Consider the following 24,184-nt stretch of genomic DNA (forward strand, 5'->3'; position numbering starts at 1 on the left):
AGGTGCCTAAGCTAGGAATGCAGATGTGTGTGTGAGCGTGGACTAAGGCCAGGGATTGCAACTCCCTCTAGAAACTGCAGTGAACTGGCTGTACACCAAGTCTGGTGTGGGGAAGGTAGCCTGTAATTGCCTGTGGTTGGTCCTGAAAGAGCACATGTAGGATTTTGGCCTGGAGTTGGACTCCTCAGAGAGTTATTTAGCCTGGTAGGATCTAGGAGACCTTCATCAATGGCAGCAACAGAGGAAAGGCACTGGAGCAGATTGTCTGAGTTTAAAGAACTTTAGCTGTTACATTTAGCTAGGGGTGAAAAGGCTAGAAAATCAGGTTGGGACCAAATCAAGAAGAACCTGAAATGTCAAGCTTAGTCATTTGTAGGCAGTAAGGAAGTACTTGAAATTTTTAAAGTAAGAGAATCAGAGTTAAGTTTATCTCATAAACAGTGAACAAGATGCCCTGGATAGCAAAGAAATCATTTGGAAGCTGGTAAAGCAATCCGGAGGAGAAAGTAACAAAAAGCCTTAATTCGGAGATTTAAGAGGCCAAGGCGTCGTTAAAGAAGTGGGGAGAAGGGTATTGTGTTTGGCATAAGACAATAATAGCTGTTGTACTTCTTGCAAAAATGTACTTAGGGTCAGAAGTCTAAAATGCTGCAGTGGAAGAGTTCTCCTTATTCAGTTTTTCTCTGAAATTTAAACTGTCACTCTCAGTAGTTATGTCTGTTTTTCTTTTCTCCATGCTTTCCTTTTATTTCTTTACTACTGGTAAGTTATAAATTTTTTGTTTTTTAAATGCAGTGATTCAGTATGATTGAAATATTAATTTTTAAACATCTTTGGGATTTAATTTAAGCTTTTGAGAGTTAGTGAAAGACCTAATACTGTCCAGTCTACCATGTCACATAATTTGATATAAGGGGAAATCAAGTTGGATCATGTCCATTTCAGTAAGAGAAATGCTTTGTAATACATGATACTACCTTGTGCATGGATTTGGGAAATTGCTGTTTCTCTTTTTAAGAAGAAAAGATCCAGAACAGAAATACCTACTGCTCGCAAAAGAAAGTTACTTAGTTTTGATTATAATAAGCCTATTTTTGCCTTTGCTTCTATTTAAATTTAACTGAAAAATATAAGCTATAATCCACTATCTGTCTTGAGTTCTCTTTTCCCTTTGTATCTTGTCAGATTTTGATGTTCCTTATTTCAACTTTGTGTTCTTTGTATGAGCCTTGCTCAGTCTGCATGATATGTTTGCAACCTGCTTTGTGCTGATGACCTACTACATTTGAGTGTTTATTATTGACAACTCTGTGTAATAATAATTCAGATAAAATTAAATGGTGTTATTTGTGCAACATAATTAGAAAATCTTTTCAAAGATTTCTTTTGTGATTTGTAATTTTAGTTTATGAAACATTTACAACATAGAATGTTTGTTTTTCTTTTTGTTCCTGTTTATATAGAAGTGGTACACCATCCCCCAAACGGACATCTGTAGGTTCCAGGCCACCAGCAGTAAGAGGCAGCAGAGATCGTTTTACTGGGGAATCATACACAGTGCTGGGTAGGGTAAACTTAGTAGTTCTTCAATATCTCCTGTTAAAGGTGTCCCAGTCACACTGGGGGACTTCCCACTCACTCAGAGCTGGAGTGGGTGTCTGTGTATTGAATGAATCTTTGCCGAATTTTCTCCCTCTTGAAACCTAATTACTTTGGCAGGTTTTCATATTGTCTTGTTATTGATATGTTTAAAACGCTACTTCATTTTACATACCGTTCCACTTATATGTGGAACTCTTGAGGGCATAGTAAGGAGGGAAAGTCCTGAAGCCTTTTATATGCAGAAAAATTAGTAATAATTATGCAAGCAAAGTTATAGCAGATACTCCACAATTAGTGTCAGTGTGTTAATATCCTAAATCGAATTTTTTGTGCCATTTTATGGGACAAGCGATAGGTTAAAAAATCTATAAGGAAGAGGTAAGAGTCAAATTTACTTTTCTGATCTTTTGTAGGAGACACTGCTATTGAAAGCGGACAGCATTATTGGGAGGTCAAGGCCCAGAAGGATTGTAAATCCTACAGTGTGGGAGTAGCATACAAGACTTTGGGGAAATTTGACCAATTAGGAAAGACAAATACTAGTTGGTGTATCCATGTCAACAACTGGCTACAAAACACATTTGCAGCAAAGCATAACAATAAAGTCAAAGCCTTGGATGTTACTGTTCCTGAGAGAATAGGTGTATTTTGTGATTTTGATGGGGGTAAGTTTACTGATTTTCTCGTAAGTCATTTCGTCATAGTTGCTTGTGTTTCAGTACTTTTCACTGGTAATCATCTATACAGAATTTCCATTAGTATTGTGGATACGGGAGTGTTTTGACCTCCTAGGATTTGATCTCAAACATAATTTCAGCTCCAGAGTTGACTGGAAGGATATGCAGTGTCTGCTTGCAGCCCTACAAAAGCACTCGTCTATAATGTACTAAATGAATTTGAAAGAAAGATTTTGCTAATTTTAGCCTTAAAGCATTAAATTTCTTTTGTCCGTTTTAATTTTTTCTTACCTTGTTTTATTACCTGTAAAGCATGGTGGAGTCAGAATTTTCTAGTTGGAATAGACCTTAGAAATACTCCATCTGCCTTATATAATAATATAAAACCCTTTTTACATTATCTCTGCAGGTAGTTTCCTCTGTGCTTGAAGAAGTTTTTTATGCGAAGTTTCTTGTCTTAGAAGGCAGCCTGTTTCATTGTTGAATAGCACTTGGTTAGAAAGTTTTTCTTTAATTGACTCACTTTGCCTCCCAATAAATTCTGAGACTGTTGCTCTTAAATTTTGTCACCTGAAGAAACACAGAATTATGTTTTCTAAATCACATTTACATGATAATCCTTATTCGCTTAAAAACTACTAATACTGTTTATCTTGCCCTTTTTCCAGACTATACATTCTTTGTACCATTATTTGTTCGTCTTATTTAATTTTTCCAACCCGTTACAATCTCCTATGGTTGTATATTATGCCAATATATTTCTTAAAGATTGTTTCTCAAAGTAGGACACACAACTTCTGACCGTCATAGGACAGTGATTTGGCGGCACATTTTCTAGCTCTGTGACTTAATGGCACCGTGGACCTGTAATGAGTTTGTAGCCACCTAATCCACTAGGTCTTTGTCATGGAGTTGTCACATTGTTTTTTTCCTCTTATATTAGGCAGTTTAGGGTTGTTTTTTGTTGTTACTCAAATGAGTATTGTATTTCTTTAAATTTCATCTTAATAGATTTGGCTAAGCTTTGAAACCTCCTGTTAAAATCATCTAAAAATCAACTTGATATTTATTTATCCTTTGTAAAATTTCTTTAAGCTTTTCGAATTAGGTATTTGATAAGTATCTTCTCTACTGTCATTACATATTTATTAAAATTTTGAAGATGATGTATGATTGAACTAAGGAGCAAAAGTCATTCCCTAGATGCTTCTCTCCAAGTTGACACTTTTGAGCTAATAAAACCCAATTTTTTCCATTTTCAGCAGCATTCTGTAACTAATTCACGAGCTATCGCCCTAGTTACTCAAATAAAAAAGGAAAAAAGTTCATGTTGGCTTGATTTATTTTTAGTGATGACATGTCAGTTTTGTTGCATTCTTTTCTACTTAATCACTTTGAATCAGATAAATAATTTTCCTCAAGATAAATGGGAAACTTATTGGCACACATATTTTTTTTCTTTTTCAACTACCAAGATAGCATTTGCTTAGCATCTTCTGTTTCCTTTCCCATACTTTGTGGTTCCTCAGAGATAGTAGTGAGAAGTATAATTGATAGCCTAGAGCATAGGGTATAAGAGGTAGTTGTAATGTAGGATGGGATCAGATTTTGAGGGCCTTGAAGAATTATAGGCTACTCTCTTTTTTAGTAGTTGAGAGAGGGGCCTTCTGTACATTTTAGAAAACTAGTCATATGATGATACTCTAGTTTTAGAAATACTAGAGTAAATGTTTAAATGGTTGCAAACATGGATAAGGTAAGAATTTTCAGGAAGCAGTCTTTAAGCAATGTAGGCAGGACCATGTCTATTTTCTTAAGTAGTATATCCTTATTGCCAGGAAAGTACGTTTTACGTACAAGCCCTTGAGTATTTGTTGAATGGCTAGTAGTAACAAGGGCATGAGCAGTGGGGAATAAAGAAGAATAGATTGGATGGTGAGAAAATAGAATTCATAAGATTTGATAACTAAATATGGATTGGAGGAAGAGACAAAGAAGAGTTGAAGATGACTCTGAGGTTCCAGCCAGTATGATATAGAGGACAATAGCGTCACCAATAGGATAGGAAACAGAGAAAGTCCTGGGGAAAAATGAGATGCCAAGAGGACGATGTGGCATGTCTGGCAAATATTTGGAAATGCAGTGCTAAACTCAGAGGAGAAGTAGAGCTGAAGCTAAATATTACAGACAGCATCACAGAGTGGCTGCTGAAGATTGCACAGAACAATTCAGTATTACTGCTCTGCTGTTTATTAACTTTGTGACCATATGTAGAGTGCTTAATATTTTGAGGTAAAGCAGCAGTGCTTTCAATAGTAGGATAAATGTTAGTTTTTTTGTTTGTTTTTTCCTCTGCTGGCAGCTGATTTATTAAGGGAGCATTGCAGAGAGAAAAGAGCTCAGACAAGCGTCTACATTTAGAATAGAAAAAGAGAAGATATCCTCAGGATTATGATACAATCCAAGAGAATAGTCATGAGAGAAGAATTTCAAGAAGTGATAACAGTTGTAAATGGGTCATCAGGTTGGACAGTTAGGTGGTCAGAAAGAGTTACGTTAGTTGCATGATCATGTTGAAAAGACAGACTGTGAGAGGATTTTTTAAATTAACGAAGCTGAAGCAGTGATAACCATACTATGATTTCAGAGGCTGCAGTGTGAGTATGGCTTCAGGTAGTTAGAAGACAAGGTTTCATAGAATGACCCTTAAATGGTGATTGGGTTTGGATAGAGAGACTGGTTATAGTAAAAATGAGGAAGAAATAGCCTCGGTTTTTACTGGACTAAGGAAACCATTTGTTAAATAATGACAAAATAAGTAGTTTATAGTTGACTAAGTAGAATTCTGCCAGATTATGGAAGCACTGTGGAGATCTCGAAAACCAGGGAAAGAAAACTGGATTTGGGCTTTTTCTTAAGCACATTTTCTGTTGATTTTCAAGTGAGAATTACTAAGTCCAGTCATTGTAGTTTGTAACAAAAAAAATTAATGTCAAAATATGCACTTAGTTACTAGTTTTATGCATGATTATATGTTAGACTCTTAGTAGATGTTAGATGTTATAGTATCTTGTATAATAAACCAGGCTTTTTTTCCTTCTCTTTAGGTCAACTTTCTTTCTATGATGCAAACTCAAAACAGTTGTTGTATTCCTTTAAGACAAAATTTACTCAGCCAGTATTACCTGGTTTCATGGTTAGTACCTAATTTATATTTTGTTTGGTTTGGCAAATGACCTATGCTGTGTAGGGAAGCAGACTATCTTATTTTTTCTTCGTATTCCTCTCCCTTTCACCAGTCCACCTCTCCCCAATCTGCAATTGTCTGTTTATTTTTGGTATATTTTATTGAAGTAAATAATAATACATAAAAGTACACACGTTATAAGCAGGCAGTTTGATGAATTTTCATGGGAGTTGCACTCGTTTTTGTAACCAGCATCCAAATCAAGAAGTGCAATGTTCCCAGAACCTCATCAGGCCCCTTGTGCCCATTCCCAGGTGCTCCTCGCCCTCCTCCATGTGGTTACTATCTTGAGTTTTAATACCGTAAACTGAAATTTGCCTTCTTAAATTTTGTATAAATGGAATCAGACAGTATCTTTTTGACTTAACATTATGTTTATGAGATTTATCCATGTTCTATGTGATGGTAAATCACTCATTCTCATAGGTTTCCATTATATGAGTCTGTTATAATTTATCCATTCTAATTTAGTTGGTACTTGGGTGGCTTTCGTTTGGGGAACATTTATAAATAGAACTGATATGAATATTCTTGTTCATGTCTTTTGGTAGGGTGTGTGTGTGTGTGTGTGTGTGTGTGTGTGTGTGTGTATGTGTGTGTGTGTGTTGGGTATAGAACTAGGATTGGGATTGCTGGATCATATGGTATGTGTGTAATTAACTGTAGCAGTTTTCCAGAATCATTGGTTATACTAATATACCACCAGCAGTATACCGTGTTTCCCCGAAAATAAGACCTAGCTGGACTATCAGCTCTAATGCGTCTTTTGGAGCAAAAATTAATGTAAGACCCGGTATTACATTATATTATATTATAATTATATTGTAATTATGTTAAAGATCCAGTCTTATAGTAAAATAAGACTGAGTCTTATATTAATTTTTACTCCAAAAGATGCTTTAGCACTATTGTCTGGCTAGGTCTTATTTTCAGGGAAACACAGTATGTCAGGTGGATATGTAGTGAGTTTATTCATTGCTTTTTCATTCCAAGTAATGAAATTATAGTTACTTTATTAAATGTCAGAAGATGCGTTAGGAAATTCATTTTTAAACTAATTAAAATTGTGTTTCTTCATTGAAGGCTTGCTAGTATTGACTAAGTAAATGTTAAAATTTTTGTGTACAAGATTAATTTTCTTTTTTAAAGTCAGGTTTACTGAGGTATGATTTATAGTAGTGTACAGTTGTGTGGTATTTGACAAATGTATACAGTTGTATCACCACCACCATAATCAAGACATAGAACATTTCCATCATCTAAGAAAATTCCTTCATGCTTCTTTGTAGTGGACATCTATTAATATCACACCCCGCCCTGGCAGTCACTAAGCAGTGTTTAGACCCTATAGTTTTGGTTTTTCCAGAATAGTATAGAAAAGGAATTGTATGGTATGTAGACTGTTGATTCTGTAGCCTAATACATTTGAAATTCATCTGTGTTGTGTTTGTCAGTAGACCCATTTTTTCATTGCTTAGTAGTGTTCGTATATGTATGTATCACACGTTATTCATCATTCACCAGAATTGCCAAAAACTGGATTCTTTCCAGTTTTTGGCAATTCTGAACAAAGGCACCATAAACATTTTCATGTGGGTTTTTGTGTGAATATTTGTTTTCATTTCTTTTGGTTAAATAGTGAGGTTGCTAGATCACATTGAAAGTGTGTCTTTATAAGAAGCTACCAAAATGTTTTCCAAAGTGGCTGTAACTTTTGTATTCCTACAAGGAATATATGAGAGTTTACCAGATTCTTGCCATTATTTGATAATGTCACACATTTTGTTTTTGTTAAGCTATTTTAGTAGGTGTGTAATGGTATTTTATTGTGATTTTAATTTCCATTTTCCTAAGGACTAATGATGTTGAGCATCTTTTCATATGCTTATTTGCCATTTGTAATTTCATTGGTGAAGTATCTGTTAAAGTCTTTTGCTCATTTTTTAATTGGATTACTTGTTTTCTTATTAGTGAGTTTTTAAGATCTCCTTATGTATTGTGGATGAGTCCTTTATCAGATATTTTGCAAACACAGTATCTTCTCCCAGTCTGTGGTTTTTATCATTTTCTGAACGTTTTGAAGAGAAGTTTTTCATTATGAAGTTCAGTTTATTGATTTTTTTTTTGCTTTGATGGATCCTGCTTTGCTCAACTCAGGGTCCCAAAGATATTCTTTGTGTTTTTTTTTCTTGAAAGTTTTTATGGTTTTAGGTTTTACATTTAGATCTATGATACATTTAGAGTTAATTTTTCATATATGATAGTAACGGGTATAGTTTGAGATCTGTTTTTCTCTCATATGTATGTCCAGTTGTTTTAGTACCATTTATTAATTTGCCCTTACACTGTTGTGCTAGATATTTTGAGTAAATATTTTTGTAAATTGCTTAAATAATTTCCACAAAAAAAGTAGTATCATAGTTTTAAAATCAGAGAGTTAATTTTGTATTTTCAGAATTATCATTACTGAACCTACTAGTTTTAAAAATTTAGAATGTTAAGTATATAGTTACAAATTTCACAAGTCAGTAGATTCTTTGGTATAATACTGTAGTTACTTAGTAAATCGTGAACACTTTAGGATATAATTGAAGATGGGAATACTTAATTTCTAGAATCCGTCTTGCCTTAAGCTTGTGTTTGTTACATACATGGAAGTTGATGACAGTTTAAATGATCCATATTTTCATATTTGAATTCTCTTGACTGTGTTCCAGGTCAGTTTTTGTTCACTTTATTGGAGGATAGCTGTGCTCTGTTCACAAGCAAAACAGTTTTATCTTTTATAAACTCGGTCACATTTATGGTAATTAAAGAATATGGCAAGTGTATCTGGATATTGCCATTTGCATTTTTCTCAGAAGTCCTTTAAGAATTAAGAGTTCTTACTGTTAGGGAAGAAACTATTGAATTTTACTGTTAACAGAAGTGTGTTTCATTCCTATAGTCTCAGGCCATACCTCTTCAAAATCTACAGCAGTAAGTGGGATAAGTAAGTTGGCTCTTTGTGCACTTCTCTTGGTTGTGAAGGTTAGTACAGTGATGATAGCCAATGTCTTTTGCCTAGATTAATGCAATTAGTCTCTAAATTTCTGCAGCCACCAGTTCTCTTGTGTGCAGCTCCAGTGGGCTCTCCTACCAAAGATTCCCTTTGGTCTCTGTGGTTCTAAAGGACTCTTGAGTTAGCCTTTCCACTTCCCCTCAGTTCAAATATGAAGGTTATCAGTTTGGAGATTGCTGATGTTCACATATGTGGCATTATGCCTTTGAAATGGAAATTTAAGTCTCACTTAAGTTCTAATTGATTTGAAATCTGACTGAAGCTTTGTTTTCGTCTTTTCTTAGGTGTGGTGTGGTGGACTTTCTCTGAGTACTGGGATGCAGGTTCCAAGTGCTGTGAGAACACTTCAGAAAAATGAAAATGGAATGACTGGTTCAGCTAGCAGCCTAAACATTGTCACTCAGTAATGCCCACTCAGAATATATTTATCCACCTCCACCTTTTGATTGGGTGGCCTTAGTCACAGAAACTTAGGAGTGGTGGAAATGAGATTTGCTACGTTCTGCTTTAAGGCCTGGAATCTCTTAGCATTAAGCTTCTACTACAAAGTATTCACAGGAATCTACTGTGCAATAGCATAGAAGCAAGCAGATATCAAGCAAGAAACTGGTATTTTGAAGAGCAAATGGGGGACAAATCAGTGTTTAAATAATTACATAGAAACTCACTTTTGTTTTTCTTGGATTACTTTGACTGTTCTAATGTTCAGTTACATACAGTAGCCCTGGCGCCTGAAGAAAAAAAAAATTAAATCTTCTTTCTTCTATACTTCTTCCCTCCACCCCCTTATCATTACCTATTATTTAGTTCTTACACGGAAGCTTTAAAAATATACAGTTCTCTGAGGTTTTCTAAAAATTGAAATAATGGATTGGGGATGCTAGACAGGTTTTCTTACAATGGTTTATTTTCCCCCCTTTATAAGTAAGTTGAGTTTTGTTAATTTACTCTTTTGTTGTACTGACTAGATTGTGTGTCATTTTCTCTTTTCCAAATATTGTGCTATTTCTCTTGTGGTTATATCTCAAAATAGAGAGTGGATAAGAGGAGTTTCTAAACATGGTAGCTTAAAATCACCCAAATTTCAGTTTTTCACTTGCTGCACTAACACTGGCAAAGCGATATTCTTTATATGTTGCTCTGTTTAATTAGACTTCTTTTCATTCCATCATTTTGGATGATGGGTAATATTTTTAAAAGCTTTATATTTTATGATTTTGTTGTCTAGTTTAATACTACCTTTAATAGTTATCTTCGGTAAAATTCCCACTTGAATTTGGTAATAGCTGATAATACTTATACTGATTTTTTACCATTTCTAGTAGGAATGAAAGTTTATTGAAGTTATATAGTAGGTAGGAAAACCTACCCTACTAAAGTTTTATCTAAGAAGGATAAGGCTATAAAGGGAGATGCCTAAAACTATTCGTTACTGAAGTCATTTATATCTGCTTTTTGATAAGACAGAGAATGGCTTAAACAATTGTTTTAAAAAATATATACATATCTCTGATTTATTTGGCACATGAGTTTATCAGTCATAATTAGAGGTTTTCTCTCAGTCCTTTTGCTGCATTCATTTGCTTTCTAAAGGGGTGTAATTCTTCCAAATAGCTCAACATAGAATAATATTTACCAAAGTTTGGAAAAATGTGTTAACAAAGAGTAAAACTCATGGTTATTGAGAACATATCTATTTTTTTAAAAGTTGATTAAAATTTGTAACACAGTCCTTTGAACCAAACTGAAAGTTGTAATTACAGTGGTATTTAAGATTTTTTTGACTGTTTTTAAGAGGTCTAAATTTGTATATTCCTTAATTTTTGAAACTTTTACTTTCTCATTTTGACTTACTTTCATTCTCATTTTAAGTATATTGTGCTATGAAAACCTTCTAAGAAATAACTGATGCTGCTTACGTTGGAGTTGCTTTCTATAGAAAAGCCTATGGAATAGGAATAGCCCATTCTTTCTTAAAGTTTACTGTTTACTGATAGGATGTTTTATTCATTTTAAAACAAATCTAAATGAGGAATTTTATTTGAACTGGATATTATTTTCCCAGGGGACAGTCATAACTGCACCATTGATGACATATTGGTAATTTTAAAGACTGTAAGGGAGTTTAGAGAATGAAATATGTCAATAGATATTCCTTTGATTCTCCAGATATAATTTTGTTTTTTGTTCATTCTGGAGATTATGAAATAAATTTTTGGATGTTCTATTCCCCACAGCAGGTTTATTCCAGGACCTAAGGAAGCAGGAAGTTATAATTCTTTCATAGAGTCAAACCTGAAAGCAGTAATTTAGTGGAGGATCTGCTTTATGTGAACGGTTGTACATGTATATTTCAGAAAAATGACACAGAAAAAGCCAGAAATTCTTGTATAAAACTTTTCACTATTATGTCTTATATAATCGTGTCTTCTCTTTAATTCAGTGCCTTCTTCTTGTAAGCATGCTCTTCTTGCTTCATGCTCCATGCCCCATGCAGTGTCCACTGACATTTAAGCGAGAGACCATTATGCTATACTATACCCTTATACAGTAAGGCCCCAGTGAGGGCCTTCTATGGCAGGGGCATGGGGAAAAGGAAATACTAATCAGGGTCTGGTGGAGTGTATATGATTCTTTCCTCTGCTCATGCTACTATTTGAAATCCTTCATGTAACATTTTCTAATCATTTGGAAAAGTCATTGAGAGTAATACTGTTATTCAAAATAATGTGAGGTTTTCCTGTTACTGTACTTCTTAAAGGTCTCTAAAAATAAAGAGCAAAATGTGTGGGGTTTTAGTTTAGTTGTTTTAAGTTTATTTGCATTAAGTTAAACTGGAGAAAGTTTGCAACCTTCCTTTTCAAACTAGAAAATAATCAACTGTAGTGCCTCTTTAAATAGTCTCAAGTTAAGGTAACTATTAACTCATCATATATATAACACTCTCATTGATATTTAAATTGAAAAATATTGAGCTCTTTTGCTCTATTTAATAGATTGTGTAAGTTGGTATACCCTTTCAAACATTCTTTCTTGGTTTATTCACTCTTTGTTTTAACAGGTCAAACATGATTGCTTTCTGTAAAAGAAATGCATGAGAGATTGACGGTAAGGGAGGTATCACAGATCTAAAAAAAATATGTTTTATAAAAACATGCATTGAATATTGCATTTCTCTTTTAGCAGTTGAAGCCCAAACCAGTTTTAGTAAACTGGATAAAGAAATGAAGGAATTGCCTTAAGCACTTTAGAAAAAGAATTTTTTACAATTCATTTTGATTCTTTGGGCTGACCATGTCACATACATCTTCAACTTTTGTTAAATATGTATATACCAAGCATTTAATAACAGTGCACATAGAAATTTAATATACCGTGATTCTTTGACTGTTCCAAGTGCAAATATTAGAGGCATGTCAGTACGTGGGACTAATTGGTGGCATCTGTACTATTTTGACAAACCGTGAACTGATAGTGTAAGCTGGACTTGGCGTACTTTGTTCTGCAAACTAGTATTTTCTCATATTATCATCTAGAGACACGTTGGCTTGGTTTTATTTACTCCCTTATGAAATTAAAGCATGAACAGTAAGATGTATAATTTGAACTTCTTGGACTGATCCTATAAAAGTAAATAATTTGTCATGAAATCTTTTAATTAGGCTAATATACTCTATTTCATGTTTTACCTAGAATGATTAATATAGTTATTTATTTTTGTTTCTTTTAGAAACAAGTTAAAAATTGGAAAAGGATATTATGGAAATTGATTATTTCAAAGAGTATTAACTTTAGAAAAGGAGAGTATAGACTTCTTACTACAAAATATGTGATTCCAGGCTAAAAAAGTTAAGATGATTTTCAAATCATCATCATAATTCTTTTCCAAGAAAAACTATATTTGTTAGATCAGTAGTCATTCATTGGCTAATTTATACAACAAATATTTTAAGTTTCTGTGATGTGTGAGTCATACTTTGTATTCAGATTTCTAAAATTAATGAAGTTTGGTTTACTGTACATATAGTTTTGCTGCTTTTGAGTGGTGTGACAAAGTTTGCATCTTAAAAACAATGTTTTGTTAATAAGTCAGAAATTTTGAAAAGTAAATTTGTTATAGTTTTCTAAAAAATTAAATTTTAATAAGCATATTGCACATAATATGGTTCACTTTCATATAGTCACATAAAATGGGTCTGGAAAAGTTTCTTCCTGGATTTTGTTTTTACACTGGATATTCTTTTAGGGAAATATATGGTCAGCATAAATTTACTCAACATCTAAGTAACCATAAGTTATTTGTTATTTTTAACCAAAATGTACGTTTCATAATGCCAGTACTGGAGCATTATAAGAGATCATGAATGTTTCTTTAATCACCACAGAAAGATTACCTCATGTTCAATATAATTTTAGTTTTGTTTGTATTTTACAGTATTCACATTATGTCAATATTTGTGATCCTGATATGTCACCTATGATAGCTTTGTTACTTGGAATATTTGATTAATGTAAATACTTTAAGCTTTATGAGTAATTCGGAGTTTAAATGGATTACATTTAGTATAGGTTGTTTTTGTTGAAAAGATGTTGTTGGACATGCCATATAAAAGTTAGTATTGGCTTATAAATACCAGAGATTGCCATAAGACTTTTTGCCACAGACTAAATTAAAACAGTATTTGTTACTTCTGGGTCAGTATAAGGTACTGACTTTTGATTCATAATCAATTGATCTATGTTAGTTTAAACCGATATATTTTCTTAATGTTTCCCATTCAGTATAAGTTGTTCCTTGGGAATGGACATGTAGAGGATTTCACAGTACGTAGGGCAGAAGGTCAGTGAATGTGTTTGCTTTCGCTTGGAGCTTCTTAAGTTTAGACAAATTTTAAAACAAGTCATAATGTTAAGTGGTTGGTAAAAGGCATTTTTATTAGTATTGGAACTTTTTGGAGAGCCTAAGGGCTATGAGAATGCGTTTTTTTTAAACATTTATAATATCTCTAAGGTACCAAAGCACTGAGTCTACTTTATCTCTTAAGGGAGACTCTTTAAAATCAAATTTATAACTAATTCATACTATAAGATATGTAATGGCTAAGGTTTTAGAGTAATTTATATTAAAAAGCACTAGTTTTTAAATTTTCTGGATATAATATAAAAATGTTTTGGCTTCATTTCTTTTAAAGTATTTACAATTAATCACCTTAGCTCTACCATATATTAGATCTATGACCTCTACATGAATCATTTATCATCTTTGGACCTCCATTGCCTTACATAAAATAATTGTAACCTGCTCAGCCTACCTCACAGGGCTGTTGTGAGGAGTAAAATGAAATGGAGTATATGAAATGGTTTCAACCACAGTAAAATGCTATGGAAATGTAAGGTATTACTTTCAGTTAATAATGGATGTAAGTGTTTGGATACTTCTGGATGCCATTTACTTTGATAAAGCATGTGCTTAAAGTGTTATCACCAGGATTTCAAACATGATTTTAAAAAACAAACAAAACCCTGATTAAAAAGCCCAACATTCTTTAGTTTGTGCATGATTTGTGGCCTTTTTGTATTTTCTCATCAAACCTGTCATTCTATATCAAGACTTTCTAGAACTGTAAAATTTCTCCCACAACATTAGTGTGTCACTGTAGAATAGTAGCATGAATAAATGATTTAAGCTATGTTTCCATGCTGGCATTTGCACTTTCACTTTACGACTGCTCAGTGCCACATGCAAAGAATAAATTTGGCCTAAACAATTCTTTCCAAACAACCAAATGGTTATAAAGTCTGTCATTGGATAAATGATACAAGGTGTATGTGCCCATTTAACATTGAACAACTTTTGTTGCATTTTGTCATTTTTTTAAAAATATGATGAAGCATTTCAAAACCTTGTTAACCTGAATATCATTTAGTATCTCTCCTAACATATTTGTTGTGCTTTAGATTGGATTTATTAAGTGGTTTCCAGGTTATCTTGATCTACAGATTATTTGGTATGTCTGTCATCTGGACATGGTTTTGCTATGCAGTTTTGATAATAAAAATTCTTAATTCCTCAGGTTTAAACTTTAAGTTATGGATGAAAAACATTAATGAACTAGTTATAATGTACTCAGTGCTGCAAACTAGTATTTTAATAAGCATATTGCCTCATTTTCCTTGGAAACAAGACAAGGCCTTTTAAATGGTTTTTAACTTTAAAATAGTGTATTCAAAGTGGAGTAACTTGTATGTTGAAATGATTGTATGCTCTGTATAGAATGACCAAGTTCTTAAAAAAGCACCTGGAATATCTCATCTAAAAATTAAACTTTTTTCTGCTTTCTTTTGCTTTAGTGCTTGCATTTTATCCCCTCTCAGTAAAAATCTAAAATGTGCTGTTGATGATGACAAGATAAAGTTATAGGCCCTTTGCCCCAGAAGCTTTTATTTTAGAGCAGTGCTAATCAACAGAATTGTATGCAATGATGGAAAGTTCTATATACCTGCTGTTTTGTACACTGCAGCTATAGATAGAAGATGAAACATGTTATAAGTAACTGCAATAATAAATCAAAAACTTAGTTTCTGTCTTTGGAGCTTGTCACATCTTGGATTACATTTTGGTAATTAGTAGCTAAGAGTCAGAACCAGAACCTAAGCCTTTTTAAAATTTGTGTTCTAAATTGAAACTAGTTTAGAAGAAAACCAATCCATGACTACATGAGGATGGAGCTCTTGTAACTAAGATCATTTTCACCAAAAGAAGAATAGAGTCTTGAGTCATAGGGAGAGGAATGTGACAGATACTAAGAAACCAGTACCCTCATATAGAAGATGGAGTGTGAATAGGTGCAACATTTCTGGAGAGTAATTCAGCAATAGCAAGATTTAAATACATACCTTTGAAAACTTAATTCCATTTCTAGGTATTTCTCTTACATACGTACTTACAAACAAGCCAACACTCATGACAGCACTACAATAGCAAAATACAAACAACCTGATTGTTAACTGAAGAATGAGCTGCCAGAATTCTGCTGTAGCAAGCTACCATAATTATATATCTGTCTAGATACATTCTGCCTGCCCCTCTACCCATTATGCGAGCTGGCTTTCTCAATTAGAGCCCTTTTCATGGTATACCAGTCCTGCTGTGCCTGACTGGATCTCTGGCACAAGAGCTCAGGAAATTGTATGTACTCTACTTTTCTGTCTTAGTGTTTCCTTTACTAAACCCTATTTTACATTTACACTGCATGGTACTAGTAGTATGTTTATGCCCCTTTTGCAGAAGATCACCGGGATGATTATAGATTGTGGTGTTTCCAAGTAACCTTACACAGCTTTTACAGAGTACACTATTAATGGAAGGGTACTCGTGATATGAAATGGAAAGGCAAGTTCAACAGTATATATGGTATACCAGGTGTGTGTGTGTGCACACTTAGACTTGGGCAAGAGGGGTCCCTGCCCTGATCCTCACTCTGGCTGTCCTCTGTCCAGGAAATGAAAAATGGAAGGAGCCAAGGGATTGTACCCACTTGGAGTCTGCACTCCTGAATTCCTGCCCAACCAGTCCAAAGCTTGCTTCCAGAACACATGCAGGCCTCTTTCCCCAGTCCGTCCCGAAGACAGACTGTACTATAGGTGTACATATCCCTGTACTCAAGGGGTGCAGTAGATGAGCGTGGGTAGAACTTGGACATGCAGACTGAGGTGTCCACATGCATGCCTACCAGGACCCTTCTGGCAAGCTGAAGCTGGAAGTAAATGGAGACAAACCCAGGGGTTTGGGGGATGAATAGGCCAATCTAGCTAATTCTTACCTGTAGACACAAAATATGTCAGGGTTGGCCTCCATTTGTACTCTTGCTCAAGGCCCCACAGGGTTAAGGTGTGTGTGCTCCGCATCTGAGTGCTTTTTAAAAGATGGATGTTCGCTTGTAAGAGAAGCTGTTCCTACCCATCTTTGTACCCCTCCTCCAACTAGACTGGCTATCCGGGTTAAAGTACACTCACTGACTGTAGAAGGCTCCCCGCTGGGCTCCCCTCTAGTATGCTGGAGAAGTACTGCTTCTATGTTTACCAGTAGTTAACTGTTTATTCCCAAGCCTGTTTAAATCAATGGCAGTCATTGTAATTATGTAATTTAAATATTACATAAACCAATGAACTATGAGTATGAAAAGTTACTTAAAAGGTAAGTGGGGAAAACATTACAGATGAAGAGCTAAAAAAGTTGCTGACAAGTTAGTTGTGTCCAAGATCATTGTAAATGATAGGGGAGGATGGCAAAAAATAACCATCTAGGACTCTTGAGTGTAGATTTCGTCACTTGTATCTTTAAGTTCCAGGTCCTCTTTAGAGAAACAAACTAAAAATTATAGATGATGCATTATGCCTGTGGTTTACATAAGAAAAGCAAACTCCAATCAGTTGATCCATACTTAAAAAGACAGTGCAAAATAATCCTCTGCTTTAACTGCCTTTTTCTTAGGTTTACAAGATATGCTATGCACTTGAAAGGTATTCTAGGAATCTGATGATTATTTTCCCCTTTTCATGTTAATTTTTATTACGATAATTTTCAAACATACAGAAAAGTAGAGGCTATTAATAATGAACACCTTTATTCTCATCACCTAGATTTATCAATTGTTAACATTTTGCCATGTTTGTGTTATCCTTTTTTAATATTTCTAAAAATTTCATCTATAAAGTACTGCCATATACATCGATGATTATTTTCTTTTAAGCACAACCACCCTCAGTGAATATTCTTAGGAAAATTAACAGCAATCCCTTAATATCATCTAAAGGCTCAGTCCACATTAAACTCAGTTGTCTCAAAAATGTCTTTTTATGGTTGTTTTCTTCAAATGAGGATCCAGACAAGGTCCAAACATTGCATTTGGTTATATGTCTCTTAAGTCAGATTTTGTAGTAGTTCCTTCTCCCCTTTTTAAATGTCATTGATAAAGAAACGGGGGCATTTGTCTTGTGGAATTCTAACTTGAGCTGATTGCTTCTCTATACCTGGCATTCACAGGTTCGATTTTTAGGCAGGAATCTTTCACAGGTGGTGCTATGTACTTTCTGTTGCATACATCAGGAAGTACATAATGTCTGGTTGTCCCAGATGTAGTGAGATTGACCAGTGGGTTCGGGTGGTGCCAGCTTAATCCATCTATTAAAAAGTTCCCCATCAACATTTTACCTTAATTTTAGTATCTATTGATGAGTGTTGTTCTATGGTATTATTAGGAGTAACAAAATGGTGATTGTTCTATCATTCGTTCTTCACTTACTAGATGGAATTCTCATAAGCATTTTGGTTACACTGAAATACAGTTCATACAAGAAAGGCAGGATAAATGCTTGACATATTCTCTTTACCCAGTTTCAGGATAGAGAGTTGGTGCTCTGGCGACCTTCGATCATGACTCATGAGTTTCATTTTTAAGGAATCATGAAGTCAAGAATGTGTACATATTTGATGTGTTTCAATCAATAGCAGTTACTCATTTTGATGCTGTAATTTTCCTATCTTAGTTCCCTAAAGTTAGCACCTGTGTCCGATGATCCCGTTAATGTTTGGTAACTTCCTTCCTCTGGGTGTTACCTACTTTTTTTTATTAACCTAAGAGGACTTCAACAGAATAAGATCTCGTTCTAAGTAGTAAGAGCACTTCTACAGAATAAGCTTGTACAGAACTAGCTTTTCTGGAATGAAACACAAACTGATAAGTCATAGTAACCCGGGAAAAGGAGAAAAAGACTGCATTTTATACTTTTCTGAAACCAAAGTTCAGAAAACAACTCCAATACATCAGGGACTATTTTCAGTTTTTACTATGGGCTGATAATAGGAATTTTTGTAGCAAAAACAAAATTACAATGATTAGTGCTTTATGGTTTCCAAAATTCCCATGAAGACGGATTCATATTCTGATCCTTGGTGTTCCTTTGGATTACACTGTTAAAAGTTAAAGAACCAGGTCCGGAATTGTATGTGTTTCTTTCCAGACCGAAAGCGGACTGCAGCAGCCCGCTGGAGCTGGGATGGCACGTGGCCCTTCGGCCTCACGATTGACAGCAAACGCAACCCCTACTGCCCTCCCACTCCGCCCCGTCTCGCCTGATGGCACCCAACTGAAGTCAGGGAGTTCCTCCGAATACCCTCTCATAGAACACGCACTAAAAAATTACTCGTGGTGTGTCTGAAATTCACGTTAAACTGGCACCCTACATGTTATCTGGCAAACACGCGCTTTGGGCACCAGCTCAGCCGGAGCCTCTCCACTTCTCGGTTCCTGTCCTAAAATCTCAGGTCGCCCAGGGCACTGCTGTCGCTATCTAGGCGCGAGACCAAAGGGCTTCCGTTCAGTGGTTCCATCGCAAAAGCCAGGGAATGGCCAGGGCGCAGTAAACTTCGCGGGGTGAGGCAGCGACAGAAGCGCCCGGGCCGCGGCCGGGACGGGGGCCGCGGCCGGGACGGGGGCCGCGGCCGGGACGGGGGCCGCGGCCGGGACGGGGGCCGCGGCCGGGACGGGGGCCGCGGCCGGGACGGGGGCCGCGGCCGGGACGGGGGCCGCGGCCGGGACGGGGGCCGCGGGACCGCCGCCGCCACCGACCAGCCCCGCCCCGGCGGCGCGCTTGGCGGCCGCGTTTGCAGCGCTCGCGGTCGGTGCCGTAAAGCGCGGCCGCCGCGGCGCGGGAGCAAGGTGCGGCGCGGGACCCTCCGCCGGCTCGGTGGCGGGGAGGCGCGGCGGCCTTCAGCCAGGTGCCGCCGGTGGCTCGGCTGCCCTCCCGGGCACGCCCTCGCTTCCTGGGCCCCCACCCTGCCCCCGGAGGCCGAGGCAGACCGCAGGGTGGCTGCGCTCCGGGCGGGGGCTGCGCGGGGGGCAGACGTCCCCTCGGGCCGTCCTCCCCACGCCCCTGGGCGCGTCAGCAAGTACCGCCCGCCCCCTGGGACAGGCTCGCTTCTGCGGGGCGATGGAGACCCCGTGGGACCCCTAGGCTTGGGGTAGGCACGTGTGGGCGGGGTTTGCGAGAGGATCGGCGGGGGGAGTGGGGAGAGCACCGCACGGCGTGGGACCCGTGTGTGCGAAGGGCCCGAGGTGGGGGCGGAACCGCCCGGTGTGGGCAGCCCTGCGTGTTAGGGTGACGGCTGCAGGGCGCGGGCGTGGCGGGGCGTGGCGGGGAGGGAGGGCCAGGGGCGTGGCGGGAGCTGACGCGGCCTCAGCTGGGGAGGACCCTGATGCCGCGGGAAGGAACGTGGGTGTGTCGGATGTGAGTTCTCCCCTGGGCGGCGGGGAGCGACACCCGTTTTACAGAGAGGGGTAATGTAATTGTCCCTTTTCTCCTCCGATGCTCTCCTCCTAGGCTCAGCTTGTAGTTTATTTGGAGCAGTATGTACGGAAGCGCCCCCCCTCTGTGTGCTCCCTGGGATGGCCACAGTCAAGTTTCCTGTGGCTGTAACCTCTGCAGATTGTTTGCATGTACCCGTTGGGGAGGTCAGGAAAGACTGGAGAGGAGTGGAGGTGACTAATAGAAGCTCTGGATAGGGATCTGGAGAACCGAGTTTAGAGTCCATCACCATCACCAGTTTCTCAAGTAACGCGAGGCAAGTCACTCACTCCTCCCTGGGCCTCAGTGTTCTCAGGTGTAAAAAGAGGACCCGGATGATACCAGGTTCTTTCTACTTTTGAAGATAGCAGGTCTCCAAAGAATAAACGTTAACCTGGGAACAAATATCAAAGTGAGTAATGGAGCAGCGCATCAGGAATTGGGAGATGAAGAGAAGCTGGGGCTGAGCTGTAGTCTGAGGATGGATAGGGTTTGAATAATCTGGAACCGTCTCTGTTGAACACCAGGGATAAAGACAGAGAAGTCATGACTAGGTATTGGTATTTTAGAGTTTATTTTTGGAGGTAGGTTTTGAGATGATAGAAGATTTGGGAAGGATGGCACTAGATGTTGAAGGAATCACAAGTGGAAAGAAAGTGCAGTGTGTTCTGAAAAGGAAGAAAAAAGGAGTGAGACAGATGCCAACAATGTAGAGACTTGATTTCGTGGATCTAGGTGATTGATATTTTGAACCTGGGTTTCTGAAAAGTAAATTTAAGTGCTGTTGGCAGAAATGAGAATTCTATCAGAATTCCAGCCTGCAATAGTACATTGGAAGAAGGTGGTTCTGATGGTAGCTCTGGTGTTGCCAATAACCAGCCTCTGGACTGTAATTTAATTCTCCATCCTATTCTCTGTAAAATGATGTTGTTGCACTACGTGGTTTCTCCTCCGTAAAACCTGTAAAACGTGTCTGAGGATGGAAGGAAATACTTGATGGAGAATAAAATTGGTACTTTTGAACATGTTAAATTTGAAGTGTGGGAGATAGAGTTGGAACTGTAGGCAAGTGGAGTTCATAGACTAGAACTTAAATAGCAAGTTTTCTCTCAGAGGTGGCAGTTAAAACCTTGAAATGAATTTACTGTGAGGTATAGATTGTAGTGAGGTTAACTAGAGGATATGCCCATAGATAGGAGGCTAGAGAAATGGTGCAAGGAGATACGCGGATCCCAGCGCTACGAGCAAGGACTCCCTTTACAAAAGGATCACATATAGTTATAGAAATTCTTGGGGCCGCTTTTAGTAAAATAATTTAACAGCATTTACAGCAAATATTAAGTACCCACTTCTGGGAACGTGGCTGAAAACAAATAATTCAAATAGATATACTCTCCATTGTCTTTCTGACTGTATGCTCAGAAGTAGGAGTATTTGTGTGTTTATTCAGAAAAATACTTACGTGTTTCAGGCGCTACTGAGTACCAAGGTTGTAGTGGGCAAGACAGAGGTTGCTCCTTTCTTCCCTGATGTAAAGGCCTTAGCATCTAGATCAGTGATTTTCAAACTTTAATGTACATAGAAATCATCTGAGGATCTTGCTGAAATGTAGATTCTGAATAAGTAGGTCTGTAGGAAGACCTGACAAAATGTAGCTTTGACAAGCTCCAACCTGGTGCTGATGTTGCTGGTCTTAAGATCACACTTTTAAGTAGCAGAGATCTCGATCCTGTCTAGCAGATGTGGCAGTTATTAAGCCACTACTACGACCTATCTTCTCTTTTTATTAATAATGATATTGTCTGTGGAAATAATATATGCTCATTATTAAAATATTGGGACAGTATAGAAAAGCATAAAGAACAATGTAAAAATCACCCCAGTCGTCCCCTCCTGGAGATAACCATTATTGACATTTTGGTGAACATCCAGCTAGCATACTTTACATGTTGTACCATGTACGTGATACATTCTCAGCCCTGCGTTTGATTCTGTTAGCTTTATGGTTTTACGAAGATCAATACCCAAAAGTCCTCAACCAAGCAATTCTTGAGGGGCAGACTTTACTTAGTTACAAAATAACTTGGTTTAATATCATTCTGTTCCTCCAAAAATGGGACGATATTAACATAATTAAAGCTTATAACGTGTGGGTTGTAGTAAATGAGTATTTGTTCATTGAGCCATAGAATGAGAGATGAATTTTAAGTTTTTTTTTAAACTTCTTCTTTTTTTAATTACAGAATCAGCTGATGTTCACATAGAATAAACAGACAAGAAAAATAAAAACACCTACACTCATCCCAACTCAAGACAACCACTGTTCTTACTCTGGTGTGTATGCTAAGATAGCTCTTAAATGAACCCATGAAATAACTTATGTAAATAATGTTTGGGTCAAAAGAAATCCTTGGTTCCTCACCTTTCTGCCGCCTTTGAAATAACCATAATCTATTGTTTATAGTTTTGAGACAGGGAACAACTAGCAGGTTGCCCAGTGTCTAGCTCATAGAGCTCAGTGATGTTTGTGAACTTAATGGAAGAATGGTTGAATGAAGTAACAAGCCAAAGTGACCTGTGTGACATGAACGCTGGCTGTCACTCTTCACCTGCCACTGTTCGTGTTTACCATTCGTCTCAGATACTTTTGTACTCTTCCGGGCACACACAGCTCTTCTGGGGCCACAGAAGTCCATCATATGTGTAAAGTTGCCTCTTAAAACCTACGTCTGTGCTTGAATTCTCCTGTGGAAAATTACAGAAGACTGGGGAATATGGAAACATACGATAGCCTCCTGTCTCAAGGAATTGTAATTTAAGATTGAGTGCAAAAATAATGCAAATATACAGTGCTGTGGGAATATAAAGGAGGACTCTAATTACTAGTAGACCTTTAAGATGACTATTATTAAGTGTTGCTAGCATTGTATATTTATCGTCTTCTAGGTGATATTCAGTGCTTTATGTGTATTCATTTGTTCAATCCTTAAACAGTCCTGTGAGTCAACTACATTTTATAGATGCATTTTAAAGATGGGGCATAGAGAGATTAAGTGACCTGCCCGAGGTCATACAGGCTACAAGTGGCAGAGCAGGACTTGAAATAGCAGTCTGTCTTTGGAGCCTGAACTCTTAACTACTCAATAGACAGGGACAGGGGGATGGAGGTGGGGAGAGGAAGCATTGCAGAGAGAAAGAATACCATATATAAAGACACCAAGGTAAAACAGCACTGTATCAGTGGGTTCATGTAGGGGGAAAGTGCCAAATAAACCATGGAACGTCTTAGAGCAGGGGAAGTGACACACTGTGGTACTATAGAAATAATTGGACTTTGGTCCCTGAGATCGCTGGGTTGAAGAAAGCCTGGTAGTAGAGTATTCATGTAGGAGGCTTTTCTGTCTAGGCGGAGGGAATAAGGTCTTTAAATTAGGCTAATTGTACTGGCAATGGAAAAGGAATGACAGCTTTTGGAGGCACTGAGACTATACGCTGTTTGGTGACTCGTTAGATGTGGAGTTAGAACCACAAAAACGATTTTGTTTTAAACATAAATAATCGGTAAAATGGGATACAGTTAATAGATTAGATGGTCCAGTCATGAAAGAAATCTGGTTTGGAGGTAGACAATGATTGTTTTAGGTGCTAGTGGAATGAATGTTCAAGAGGACATATCTACTGGTCAGCTGGAATATTTATACATAATTAACCAGTAGATACGGGAAAGTATACCTAATAAAATGAGTAAGAGAATGTAAAGAAAACATTTGTGAACATCCATCTAGATTTTATGTTAAGCGTGTAATAATAGGCATATTAAGAAATACCACTTCTTCACCCTTTTACTTTGCCCCTGTTATATCAGTTCCTTCCTATCTTCACCTTTCTTATCTAGCCTTTCTTATCTAGGTCTATGATTTCAGACACTCTTTCAAAAACATCATTATACTATTGTCATTCAGAAAGGAGTCACTATATATTTATGATTTTTCTGAAGCATCAGATGGAGAGATTGTTTTATCTTCAAGTGCCAACATATTGAGATACATGTTATATTGCAAAGGGTTAAGACGTGAATGAGTGGTAAGCAGATAAAAAGACTTCTTAAATCCTTGCAGTCTAACCTTTACTTCCAAGCTACTGACACTCTTGACAAGTTATCAATGAAAGGAAAGGAAATGAACCACATGAAGGACCAGCAGTATTTAGGGAAGAGTGAATAGCATCTATTATTGCTATGCCTTTTTTGGC

At 37.2% G+C, this 24,184-nt stretch overlaps 2 protein-coding genes across 15 annotated transcripts in view; both read left to right on the plus strand.

Moving 5' to 3' along the window:
* FSD1L (fibronectin type III and SPRY domain containing 1 like) overlaps window positions 1-11,717 on the plus strand; it is a 63,127-nt gene extending 51,410 nt beyond the window's left edge. For 5 of the 11 annotated variants that reach the window (XM_081066247.1, XM_081066253.1, XM_081066257.1 and 2 more), the window contains 4 exons: window positions 1,464-1,564; window positions 2,016-2,267; window positions 5,387-5,475; window positions 8,872-11,717. In XM_081066247.1, the coding sequence (XP_080922373.1) occupies window positions 1,464-1,564; window positions 2,016-2,267; window positions 5,387-5,475; window positions 8,872-8,994 (565 nt within the window). In that variant the 3' untranslated portion in view covers window positions 8,995-11,717. The remainder of the gene's footprint in view (window positions 1-1,463; window positions 1,565-2,015; window positions 2,268-5,386; window positions 5,476-8,871) is intronic. The other 6 variants (XM_081066251.1, XM_081066248.1, XM_081066249.1 and 3 more) reach the window with 2 other exon arrangements.
* Window positions 11,718-19,285: 7,568 nt separating this feature from the next.
* The window catches only part of FKTN (fukutin), a 61,345-nt gene continuing 56,446 nt past the window's right edge, over window positions 19,286-24,184 (plus strand). For 2 of the 4 annotated variants that reach the window (XM_081065252.1, XM_081065255.1), the window contains exons 1-2: window positions 19,286-19,610; window positions 22,177-22,267. The gene's annotated coding sequence lies outside the window, so the exon portion shown is untranslated. Of the gene's footprint in view, window positions 19,611-19,885; window positions 19,927-19,969; window positions 20,346-22,176; window positions 22,268-24,184 lie in introns of those variants that run through there. The other 2 variants (XM_081065254.1, XM_081065253.1) reach the window with 2 other exon arrangements.

The sequence above is a fragment of the Rhinolophus hipposideros genome (genome assembly GCF_964194185.1).
Source record: "Rhinolophus hipposideros genome assembly, chromosome: 11".
NCBI lineage: Eukaryota > Metazoa > Chordata > Mammalia > Chiroptera > Rhinolophidae > Rhinolophus > Rhinolophus hipposideros.